Below are 12,674 nucleotides of genomic sequence, written 5' to 3'. Positions count from 1 at the left end.
GACTTTTCTTTATTGAAAATAGCCTTTAAATCTCAAAATACCTCAAAGTGTATGAGAAAAGAACAGACACAAACCCACTTCCTTAGTGGGTCATCATTTGAGGCGGAGTGATACAAACTGAAAAAGGACGACATAGTATTATAATGTGTAACAGACTTTCTGGTTGACGTCCACGTTTGATGCTTAAACTGAACGCCACACAGCCGCATACAAGACAGAGACCTTCCCTGTAACTCACTTCTCCAATCGGCCATATTCCTCTGCGAATTATTTGCTTTTGCTGGGATTTATTTGATGAAATCAGATTAAAGTGAGGGAGTTGCACACTGTCAGCATGAAGTAGTACATAGAAAGGTCAAGCTGACTGAGGCAGCAGGGTCACAACGATGCGTTCAAATAAAAAAGGAAAAAGTACTACTACTAGCTGGTTTCTACAAATCATTCATCGAATCATTAAATATCCATTTATTCAGGTTCACTTTTCTCACTCTTACATAGAATACAATCTGATCTACAAAAACGTCAGCACGACATTGGACATTTGGACATTTTGGTCAAAACATATAAGGTACCCAAAAAAAATACCCAAGTGGCTTGCCTGCATGTCTTTTAGCTTCTGTGTTACAAGCGATGAACCCTCCCTCCGACCCAACCTTACTTCATACCTCTCAAGTCTCCTTTTGTCCTCAACGGCCGTCTCTCTGATAAATCAAGCAAGCAACCAATCAGGTTAACACTCAGCATTTGATGCAGCCATTCAGAAGGAGAACGTCTTGAACAAAAAAATAAAATTAAAACAAAACAAACAAAAAAAAAAAAATTCTTAAAACTCAAGACCAACCAACTAGAGTAGAAAATAAGTGATTTTAGAACAGCATGATGGAGGAAACAAAAAAGTTGAAATCCAGAGGAAAAACAAAAACAGAGGAAAGTGCTAGTTATTTTCTGTTGAGTTTTGCATTAGCAAATTTGTGAAGTCACATAAACCAACCATCAACAACCCGGCTCACTCCTCCAGCCCCGTCCCCCTAAAGATAACTCAGAGTGGGAGCAGCTCAGCCGAGTCTCTTGTCTCTCTGGGGCTGTGCGATCTGGACATCCAGGATCGTGGATGGAGGGGAAAGATGGGCACCAGAGGAGAGTCAGGTGGCTGAAAGGCTGTAATTCTGTGGGGTTTTTTTCTTCTTTTTTTTTTATTTTGGAGGGGGGGGGGGGGCGAGGCGGGGGCAGCTGTACGCTTGCTGTGAGGAAAGCATGGCGGTAACAGTGGTACCCCCTTCAGGCAACGTAGTGGTACTGGTTAGGAGTCTCCTTGTCACGTTCCATGTAGTCCCTGTCTATCAGCGACTCGATGCGCTTCTTCAGATCGCCCGGCTGTGGAGGGGAAACGCTGATGAGCTACATGAGCGTGCGCATGTGTTGGAGGAAAAACCTAAATAATGAGAATAATACATCACCTTGACGGGGAACTTCAGCTGGTTGTAGAGCTCTGATACCAGTAGGTTATGACTGAGGGTCTTCCTCATCTTCATGATGCGCACCACAGCTGCATCAATCTGATACTGCCTGTCTTGAAACACACGTTCTGTGGTGCTTACCTGCTCCTCTACCTGCGAGGAAAAGGTGTTTAAAGTGGGTGAGAAATGGTTAAAAACAGCCACGACTGAGAAGGAGGAAGAGTGAGTGATAAAAGAGAGAAAACATATCGTATTTTTACCGTTTCTTTCATTTGGATCTGGTTGATCTTGATGCGGAACAGTTTGTGTCTAAAATCATTGTTGAAATTGAAGCGGTCTCCGTCTTCCACGTCTTTCCCACGGGGGTTCTTGTTGAGGACGCGTGCTTTTCCACAGGCCAGAGACTGCAGTGTACGCCTGAGCTCTCCCTCCTCTGTGCAAGGCAAGAGGGAATGATGATGTGATAAAGCAGGTGCCTCTCCCACGATAGAATAGTTGTACTACATATTTAAAAGACATGTGTGACCTATGCCAGTGGCAGTGCGAATCTCCTCCATGCTGAATTCCTCTCCCTCGTTAAACATCAGCAGCACCAGCGTCTGGAACAGAGAGACCTGCAGCTCCTTCTTACCCTGCAGGTTAAAGTAGTCACTGTCAGTGCAGTTCAGATGTTTTCTTGAGCCTATTTGTCTCTCTTCTCTCAGCCCTGTTAGGATGAACCGTGTCCTTACCTCTTTAAACTCTGCCTTTAGTACAGCGTGGCCCAGTGTGGGCTGCCACTGCAGCTTCCTCCCACTGTGCTTCCCCAAGTAGAACAGCTTGAACACCTCCTGGAGTTTTACCATCTACCAAAGCACGAGGACATGACATTTGTTCTTTTTTCAACAAAGTCTGTTGAGTAACTCCAGTATTTTAAACCTGGGTCCTATTCACACATATTTTTGCCTTGAAATGATTGTTAGGAACAAAAACTTTTGGAATTGGTCCAGCTGAATGCTTCAGCTGGCAGCTATGAATGTGCAACAATGGCTGTAATGTAATTCTTTGGGGCAACTGTGCCAGTCAAAGCACGTCTACTACAAGTTTTTGCCACTAACAGGCTCAAATTGTTATTCAAAGTGTCTGAAAAGAAACAGACGGGTCCCTACAGAAATAGACCAGCAAGATTCTTTTTCTTAACCAGAAACAGCCACCACAGACAAAAAAAAACAACTAATTTTACCTCATACAAAACAGGTGTTGACAGTCTACCACTGCCTTGATCTGTTAGTTTGTTCGTGTTTTTGTGTGACTTCAATGTTTTGTGTGTGTTAAATAAATGTGTTAAAGCCATTTCTGCTTTAACAAAAGTGAATTTACAAATCTATGTCTATAAGGATCTTCACCATAATGTTGTCAGACACTGCGAACAACAATCTGGGACTCTCCGTGGCATTTTCAGTGGATGTACTTTGATCAGGTGCCGATGCCCCAAAGGATTATGCTGTCGCTGTTGCAGCTGCTGGCTGAGGCGATCTACTGGACCAATTCCAAAACCTTTCATACCTGCCAGTCATTTCAAACCTAATATATATAAAAAATAGGGCCCAGTTATCCTTTATGGATCACTTGATGACACTGCCAATTTTAGCGAACATCTGTGGGTTGACACAATCAGCAAAACACAGTGAAGGCAGGTCTTTAGTTTTTCCTCAATAACACAAATTGCTGTCCACTTACTATAAATACAAAGTGTGCACAAAGAACAGCACCCAAACATAGAAATGCTTACCTCTGGGGGCAAGTGGACCTCCATGGGCGTGTATGAAGGCCAGTAGCCCATAGTGAGGATGTTGACAGTAAGTTCTATGTTGCTTGGCTCACTCTGGTTCTGTATATACTGAGTAGAAATATTACGTTTAGAATTATGTGTGAAAAATGCATTATGTGACACTTAAAAGGAATGCATATACATACTGTATACATGGCATTAATATTTTAAAGCTACACATGTATGTTATGTGCACAGAGACGGCAAGTACCTGTTTGAACTGGATCATTATGTCTTTAGACAGTTCCATGTCCTTGAACATCCCCTCTAGCTTACTGGTAAATGCTGCTCCACATTCTGGAGGAAGTCAAAACCACATAATATGATAACTGACTTGTTCTCACACTCCCACGTATGCACACATGACAGACTATCTTAGACTGACTTTTTACTGCTCTTATACTGGGTAGATGTAAAGATCTTCTCTGTAATGTGCTGTAAATGGAAAAACCAAGGCTTAAACCGGGACACTTAAGTGTATTCAAAGCATTTCACCGTCCATCAACCCATGAGCCAGACGAGGATTCTGATTAACATCAACTCGCTAATTCAAGATATAAGACATTGAACCAGAGGATCACCATGTTTGAGCTTGGAGAGCATGGACTTTTCAGCATCAACAGAAGCACTCTTTCCGACCAGCAGACGCTTGGCCAAGTCCTTCTTGTAAAAAGCTTCAAACACATCTTTTCCTGAGGGGAGAAAATAAAGATGAAAGGGTCTGAAAAAATAGTGTGACAAGCTTCATAGTGGTTAGTTACGGTATTTGACTGAGGAAGCAAACATTTGCATTCACCTCCCACAAATACACACACACACACACACACACTTGTAACTCTTTGTGAGGACCCTCATTGACATGATGCATTCTGCAGCCGCTTAAGCTGACGGTAACCATCAAAACTAAAGCCTCCAACTCCACCCACTACCTTACCTCATTTTAACCTTAAAACCAAGTCTTAACCCTTAAACAGCCCACTGTGTAGCAAATACGAGTACACACACGCACGCACGCACACACAAATGTAACTGACCGTGTATGAAACGGAAGATTATCATTATCTTGTCTAGGATTCTCTCCAGCTCCTCCTCTGTAGCCTCCTTGTTCCCTGCTCTTAACTTCGAATCCACATATTTAGCTGGACAGGAGGCAATAACCAAGAAAGCTGTCATCACATGTTTGAACTAATAAAAAACCATGAGAAAATATGCTGTGTAAAGTTATTAATGAGAACAAAGATTGAGAAGAAAAATTAGAGCACTGATAAAATTTGTCATTTATGAGTCAGACCCACCAATAAGTTCAGCAGGCTTGTTAGGCCTCTTGTTGATGAAGGTCTCAAAGGCCTCCTTCATGGCGTTAATGAATCCTTCGTTCCGTGCAAAGCAGCTCTGAGCGACATTGTCCATCTTGTCCTTGAAGTCAAGCAGGTCTTGCACCATGTCCTTGTCTTTCTCTGGAGTACATACAATCTCTCCACCGAAGGACTGCGGCCAGAGAAAGGTTCAACAATGTGTAAATGCATTTCTCGAGGACAGGGACGTGTTTTCTTGATGGCGATGCTTTGTGCTGCGTGTTTACACATTGTGTTGGCTGAGCTATGTGTGTACCTTTATGTAGTCCCTCCAGAACTGCAGCAGCGTGGGGAGGCCTCCCTTCACCTTGCTGAAGAGCTGGTAGAGGAGGGCTAGCTCAGTCACACGGTTCTCATCCAGCAGGGTGCTCAGACCTGACTCAAAAATATTACACATTATTGCATGTGTTCACGTGGGTATGTATTTTATATTCGTAAACTGTGGGACAAATAAAGGAATATCTTATCTTCTATCAAACAAAAAAACAGTTTCATGTATATGACCAAAACAAATTAGCAAATTACTGAAAAATTACTAGATGGGTACAAAAGAGGGTAAATGACATGTTTCGCTTTAGAGTGCACTCTAGTAGATTTTAATCACGACAGATAAGGTAAACAGGCTTAATTAAGATTTAAAGCAGCAAACAAAACTTTACATGATTTATTAAGAAGATGGGCCAATGTACCATAGGTTGGAGTCAATAATCATTGAAGCACAATTCAATAAAAATATTAAGTTATAAAATTTCACAAACACACACTTCACAATATAAAGCACTCATTAGTCCCTCATGCAGGCGTACCTTTTTGTAGTATTGCAGTCATATGTTCTCCTAAAAGTTGTTTCTCAACGCAGCTAATGAGTGGTTTCCTGTGAAATAATAAAGAGGAAATGAAATGAGTAAATGTAACCAAAAGCTGGAATAGATGTGTACTGTGCATATGGGTGCCTTCAATCAGACCTCCTGACCTTTCTGCACAGCAAATGTTCCACTTAAAAATGTGTTTTATTCATCAATTATTTGCTATTTGAAATCTAAGAAAAACTGGGGGTTATAACTAAAGCTCTGGGGTCATGTGTTCAAAACTACAGTAATGTCAGTCAGACGGTATAGCCTAGCATGTTGACCATTGCATAGTGTTCATTAAGACATAATAAGATGTTGAGAGAATGTGAAACATAAAAAGATTTCAAATAAAGATATGTGGCATGCTTTTTGTCTGTGACATGTTATTAGATAACTGAATTGATAATAAATATTAAGCATTACTGAGTGCTCTGGTCGAGGTAGCTCATGATGCGATCATTCTCCTCCTCCAACCGACGAGCCACGTGGTGCAGGTACTCGGGCACCTGGAAACATATTAACAGGCATATAGAACACCATGACACACCGTAAAAACCATGGATCATTAACAATAAACGACAATAAACACTTTGAATCTTGAATTAACAGTCTCACTCACGTCTCTCTCCTGCATCAGCCGCTGCCCTTCAGCTGCATACAGGCGATTGGTCTCAGTCAAAAATCTCTCCTCGAAGGAGTCTTTGTAAACCTTAACAGGAGTTAGACAGTCAGGAGGTAAAAAAGGACGACATACATTCAGTCCAATCTGCTGTTGAGTTGCGCTGCACAGGTGATCAGGTACCTGTAGGTCTGACAGCATGCCCAGTAGACTCCTGAGTAGACTGCGGTCTATTGTTTCTCCGTTACGCTCCAGTTCTATCTGCTCCAAAATGCCGTCTACTGTGCGCTTCTGAACTGCATTGTCACTCACAATGTGGGTACGAAACAGTTCCAACCCCGTGTCCCTGCAACATATAAGTAACATTAGCCTCCTATAGTTCACTTTATAGTAAAGTAACTCTGGTGTTTTAAACCTGGGCCATTTTGTTACATATTTTGAGTTTGAAATAAATGGTGTGTACAATTTTTTTTTGGAATTGGTCGAGCAGATTGCCTCAGCTGGCCGCTGTGTACAAGCTGTAATGTAATGCGGCAACCACACCAATCAAAGCACGTTCACTAAAAGTGTTTGTTCTCGCCACTGACAGAGAATGACCTGTAAGATCCTTTTTGTTTAACCAGAAACAGCCGTTGCATCGCTTGGTTAGAAGACACCAGACCCCACTGACAAAAACTAATTTTACCTCACAAAACCAGGGGTTTGCCGCTGTACCGTTGCTTCAATCGTTTAATTTGTTTGCTTTACTGAGTGATTTTGGTGTTTTCTAGTGTTAGTTCAGATCCAAACTAATGTGGTAGTTGTGTGTAACACCAAAGTCACAACAACTAGACCATCAGCTCCTGAGTTCTGCAAGGTAAAATTACTGTTTTTGTCAACGGAGTCTGGTGGCTTTGAGCCGAGTAAATATAACAGCTGTTTCTGTTCAAACAATAAGGATCGTATAGGTCTATCTCTGTAGGCATTCTTTCCATAATGTTGTCAGACACTTCGAAAGACAATCTGAGCCCGTCAGTGGCAAGAACAAGCACTTTTAGTGGGTGTACTTTGAGGTGCGGCTGCCCCAAAGGATTTCATTACAGCCTGTTCCCAGCTCTTGGTTGAGGCAATCCACTTGTCCAAGTCCAAAACTTTTTGTACCTTCCAGTCAAAGCAGGACCCAGAGTTACCATTTAACAAACAGAATAATTTGAATGAACTGTAACTTTACCAAATGGAGGGAAGTAGTGAGTTCTGAAGCACGTAGGTACGATCCAGGAAGAGAAAGATACTGCGGATCATTATCTATAAAGAGAAAAACAGTCTGCATGTGAGATTCACACTCTGACAGGACACTTTCATATTAGCAGAACAGTTTTGATATGGAGATAGAAGACATCAGACTTACAGTTTGCCTGCAGTGGTCCTGCCAGCAACGATTCATTCGCTTCAGGAAAGAAAGGTTGTCCAAAGACTCTGTGAGCTCCAGGTTAAGGAAAATCTTCTTTTCACTCGTCAGTATCATTGATCATCTACCAACAGATATAAAGCAACTGGGGGACTTGAAACATGATTAATTAAATGAAAAATCCTATAATTGGATTGCCTATAACTTGAGACTTTGTGTTTTGTCTCTTTAAGCCCCATTCAGTGGGATAGTGAGGATGTGAGCTTGTTATATGTTGACCCCTTGTGAGAAAAGACTGCAACAACACCTGAACTGTGCCAGCAGAGCTCAGACTTCCTTAAGTAGAATTTAAAGCTGCCAATTTCACACTACACAAAACGTACTTTAGAATCACATACAATTTTTCACACCGCATTGTTCACCAATCAACAACTCAATTTTGATTAAAGGGATAGTTCGGATTATTTGAAGTGTGGCGCTTGAGGTAATTATTCATAGTTAGTGTATAACCTAGAGTAGATTACGAATGATGTGCCCATGGTTTGGAGGAGCAGACAGGAGTCCAGGCACAGACACTAAGCAATGTACTGCTGTGGACGGGAACAGCAGAGAAATGTACTTTAGCCAAAAAAATATATATATCACTCCTACTTAAAAGTGTGCACTATATATAGAATATTTTCTCCACTTAACACATCAGACAGCCTGCCCAGATGGGAACTGGTACCGTTATCCCTCTTGCGTCTCTCACTTCAAAGCCACCAGACCAGCCATTTCACCCCGCAGTAAATGGGAGTTGCGAGTCTACCGCTAACTCTCGTGTTCTGTGAGGTAAAATTAATGTTTTTGTCGATGGAATCTGGCGGTTTAAAAGCGAGCAAAGAGAAAGAGAGAACAGCTTCACTTCTGTGTCGAAAGGGTTATCTAATGGCATGAGGTATTCTATCTATATATATCTATATATCTATATCTATATCTATATCTATCTATATATATATATCAATCATGTTTTCCTACTACCCCTGTACACAGCAGTACATTGCTTATATATGCTGCTCCAAAATTGGGGTGTGCCAACCCCAATCTACTGAAGATAATACTCATCTAATACTAATCTGAACTATCCCTTTAATACCACCTATTAATCATGGGCTCCTTGATCTGAAAAAGTCTAAATGAACAAACCAGCAGCGTTGTGTTTAAGACCAGACTGGGACCAGGCCAAACACAGCTTGGTTTACAGTAAATCTCTAGTTTAGAATTGGTATAGGCAAAGGTCTTATGAGGTACCGACTCTTAAGGAAGTCTCTCTGACTGAAAATGTAAAAACATCTAAATATGCATCTTAGTTGTCCCAACCTCAGTAAATGTTTCCATAGCTTCGACACTTCGACTTGCCTGGTACCGTTGTGTACAAAAAAGGATATTCTCTAAACTGCTGGATCTGGGCCTGCACATGATCTTCACAGACCTGCCGTAGCTGCTTGTACAGCGTGGGGGAGACTTTATAGGAACATAGGTTTTCTACCGCCTTCAAGAAAGAGAGAGAGACAAGGAGAAGAAACAAGAGCACAAGAGATAGTTTTTCAGTTCTGCTCAAAGACAAACAGCAGAGAGAACATTTGATTTAAAGGACCAGACTGGTGTTTTTGGCAATTCATCACAAATTATGAGGACTGTATATTACACTAAACATTAAAGTATCTAAATCACTTTTGTTATGTGGAGTTGAGAATTTTCAAATCAATATACACAGTAATGTACACCAGGATAAGAGTAACACACAAAAAGGTAGAGATTCTGTTTATGTATTACATGATGTGCTGAAAGATCATCTATTAAAAATGAATGTTCTGTACTGTCACCCTTCTACAATCCAACACAGCGGTACACATTTCAGGGCTGAGAGAGGAGAGGAGAGGAGAGAGAATAAAAAACTGCAGGGGTTTAAAAAGACAGAGAGCAAACCTGATAGAGCTCTTCCAGATTGTACTTGATAGAGGTGCTGTTCTGGATGGCACCCACTGCGTCTCGCAGCTTCAGCCACGTGTCCTCGGTATAGTTCTCGGCTAGTTTTGGCCTGTCTGTTACAAAAAGTCACCAACAATGTTAATTTATACACATAATTTCACATATTTAATACAAATATGATAAATTGCAAATTTGGAAACCATCAGTCTTGACTGATTACGGTCCAGGCTTCTGTCAAATTTTAAAAAATACAAAAAAATACGATTATCCTCTACACCAACATCTGCACTGACCCATATTATGTCTATCTTAGTTAAGAAAGCAAACGGATAAGGCACAATGTTAGTTTTCATGACAATTATTGGGATAACCGACAATGAACTAAGCAGCATTTCTACACTTTGGACCCACAGGCAAGAAAGTAAATACACAATTTTGATGGCATAATGTGCAGAAAGCAATTTCAGAAGCAGAACTTCGTTTTGAGTCTTTTCATTGAAATATTCAATTTCTGGTTTCCTTACTGGTAAATAAGTTGGACGTTTGTGGTCACATGATATATACATATGTAAAGATTTGACTGTGAGATAGTTAACGATCTAAATAATATGATGATCATTTTGTCTAAGATGATTGTTGTATGGATGTTAGCACACGCCTGCTAAGCTGCCTATATGACGAGCTACTGTTTGTTATAAACAAGGATCGAGGATTAATTATTTTACATTTACTCTATAAAATGTAAAAAGAAACGACAGCTATCACAAACTGTTAAGTGATAGTACATATGTACTAAATCTAACCAACAGTTGAGAAAAGTGATTACTTTTTTATTTAGAAACAAGTTTGTAAAAAACTTTTTGCATTTAATTCTGAAACCAGTATTTGTTTGTTTCATTAGTTTTAAACTAAGATCTGTATGCTACACCCAATAAGTGCAGTCCTCTGATGGGTTGAGCAGAAGTTGTGAGAGACTTTTTGAAATCATTAAATCAATGCATCAAGCAAAAAACAACTACTGGGAAGATGCATGCATGAGTGATTACAATTACAAGTCCTATTCAAATATGACATGTGAAGCAGCATCGTGCTGTTGCCAGTCAGGTCAGAAAGTGGTACTTTACATCAACTGTCCCACAACACAGAGAGAAGGACAACTTTACTAGAGTATGATCTAAAAGTTACATCCTCTGTCTTATTCAGATAAATGTGACTGATGCTTTTAGATACCGAAGGGGGAAGCCATCAGTGACAGTACCTTTGAAATTTTTGATCACTAATTTCTTTGAAGCGCCACTTTTGCTTGAGGCCACGGCGGAGGTCCTGGCCATCCCGTTGGTGTTGTGCTCCGTTATGGCAGAGAAGCTGGCTCTCTTGTCCTGTCGGGTGTCCTCTGCCATTATCAGATTAGCGCTTTGGCTTAACGCTGTATGGTTCAAGTGTTTTGCTAAGTTAGTGTTGGATTGTCCAGTCGCCTTGTTTATGTAACTGTCAGCCACACAGCCTCTTTGTTGAACCAGTTGTCTCTTTGGTTGGCGGCACGGACAGTCGCAGTGTATTTAATACACATTTACAAACAAACGCTGACTAACGCTGGGTTAACTAATCAGAAAAACATAACTACCGCCAGCTAAGTAAACAGATAGCTAGCTATCAGAATGATATCTGAAACTGCAGCACACTTTAGCTACCAGTTTTCGTCTTCTCCAAAATACGTTAGCTTTGCAGGCTAGTCCATGCCACTCCTGACTACTTACACGTTTTAACGACTTCAATTATTGTATTTTGCGACAGTAAACAGAAACGTAAAAGCGACATAGTTAGCGTTGATACAACAGACCCATGTTATTGGTGGCTTTCTTTGCCCCACAGAGCTAGCTAGCACAACAAAATGGCTTTTCTCAGACAGTTCAGTTGGACAGGTGCATCTTGGGTGAAAAGCGGCCGAGTTGCGTTCAGAGACAGTTTGGATTTTTACATATTTTTAATTTACTTATTCATTTTTTGCACAGCAACAACAACATATTAATGGACAGGCATCTTTTTAAAGCATTTTATTTATTTAGTAGTCATAATAAAAACTTAGCAGTAAAAGCAATGTAAAATACTTTATAATATATATATACATATATAATTGAAATAAGACCATATATAACTTAAATTATCCGGAGGGAAATTATTGTGCAGAAGCTGCAGGACAAAAAAAGAGTGCAAATATAGAGAGTGTAAATGACAGATTAACAATATGAAAATAAAGACAAAAGAACATCAGCAAAATGCAAAAAACAAGTGTACAGTTAGAAATGTAATGTCTCTTTATTGTTTGACCCATGGTGCCCAGTTAGTGAGATGTGTGACATGTCAATAACATTGTTAAAGACAAATATCACAATACAATAAATGAATGTAAATAGTCTTTTTTTTTTACAGCAGACATTTTGACTTGTCATGGCAGGAAACGCACAGGAGGAATTAATAACTTTAACTAATGATGGCTCCATTAAGCGTCCCTGAGTGAGTCAGCACCACAATACCAGGATGCTTTTAAAAAACTATTTGTATAATAAAACCTGCTTTGTAACTTATTATTATAATTATTGATAACAATAATCTTAACATTATTATTAATATTCATATTATTATTGATAGTGTCATCACTATTATTATTATTGCTATTATTATAATGATTATTAGCGTTATTATATCTTTAGTGGAATGCAGCCATCATTCATGTTACTCAATACCCTTGTACTTTTCCTGCTGTGATATCTGTCTGCTGTGAAAAAAATCTATTCAAATGTCAACAGGAACTATTGTGAAAACGCTTTTTCCTTTTTCCTTTTTCCTTTTACCTGGAGAGGAGTATTTTCACACTGTGGTATTACTACTTAAGTAAAAAAAAAAATTCACCACTGCTGAAAATAAACTAAACATTAGTTTCCATGTAAGGATTGATGAATATGTGTGAAAATTATGCAGTTTATTATAAAAGCAGTATGATTTTTGTTTTTAATCACAGTGGCCGATTAAATGCACCACTTGATCATTTGAACTTTAACAGCTGAATTCTGTATGAAAGCAACAAGACGTGCATAGTGTTTAAATATGTCATAAAAGAAAAGTTAACTCTGACAATTTTACAGTTATGATTCACTGTAAACACATGTGCAATATGAAGATGATAAAACTTGACACGATTGATACATAGCTACTGTAGCAGGTCA

At 39.8% G+C, this 12,674-nt stretch overlaps 1 protein-coding gene across 1 annotated transcript; it reads right to left on the bottom strand.

The window, feature by feature from the left end:
- Nucleotides 1-450: 450 nt before the first annotated feature.
- Nucleotides 451-11,321, bottom strand: cul4a (cullin 4A). The gene is made up of 20 exons (XM_070848284.1): nucleotides 10,709-11,321; nucleotides 9,448-9,563; nucleotides 8,907-9,010; nucleotides 7,480-7,549; nucleotides 7,303-7,376; nucleotides 6,276-6,438; nucleotides 6,093-6,182; nucleotides 5,897-5,979; nucleotides 5,429-5,496; nucleotides 4,879-4,997; nucleotides 4,563-4,755; nucleotides 4,302-4,406; nucleotides 3,849-3,959; nucleotides 3,479-3,564; nucleotides 3,229-3,336; nucleotides 2,189-2,302; nucleotides 1,984-2,089; nucleotides 1,718-1,890; nucleotides 1,458-1,610; nucleotides 451-1,374 (listed from the first exon to the last, which is right to left on the bottom strand). The coding sequence occupies exons 1-20, from the start codon at nucleotides 10,848-10,850 to the stop codon at nucleotides 1,279-1,281; spliced, it is 2,274 nt and encodes a 757-aa protein (XP_070704385.1). The 5' UTR covers nucleotides 10,851-11,321; the 3' UTR covers nucleotides 451-1,278.
- Between the last annotated feature and the right edge of the window lie 1,353 nt (nucleotides 11,322-12,674).

This window comes from Pempheris klunzingeri, chromosome 1, assembly GCF_042242105.1.
Source record: "Pempheris klunzingeri isolate RE-2024b chromosome 1, fPemKlu1.hap1, whole genome shotgun sequence".
In the NCBI taxonomy this organism is placed as follows: Eukaryota; Metazoa; Chordata; class Actinopteri; order Acropomatiformes; family Pempheridae; genus Pempheris; species Pempheris klunzingeri.
This window is presented reverse-complemented; position numbering and strand designations above follow the sequence as displayed.

What these genes read in the sequence shown, in the direction of transcription:
- cul4a (XM_070848284.1), bottom strand. Translation starts at nt 10,850, where the DNA reads ATGGCAGAGGACACCCGACAGGACAAGAGAGCCAGCTTCTCTGCCATA. An exon ending in GCATGCTGTCAGACCTACAG is followed by an intron (nt 6,183 to 6,275) that starts GTACCTGATCAC and finishes ACTCCTGTTAAG; the next exon opens with GTTTACAAAGACTCCTTCGA. An exon ending in CAAGCCTGCTGAACTTATTG is followed by an intron (nt 4,407 to 4,562) that starts GTGGGTCTGACT and finishes CCTCCTGTCCAG; the next exon opens with CTAAATATGTGGATTCGAAG.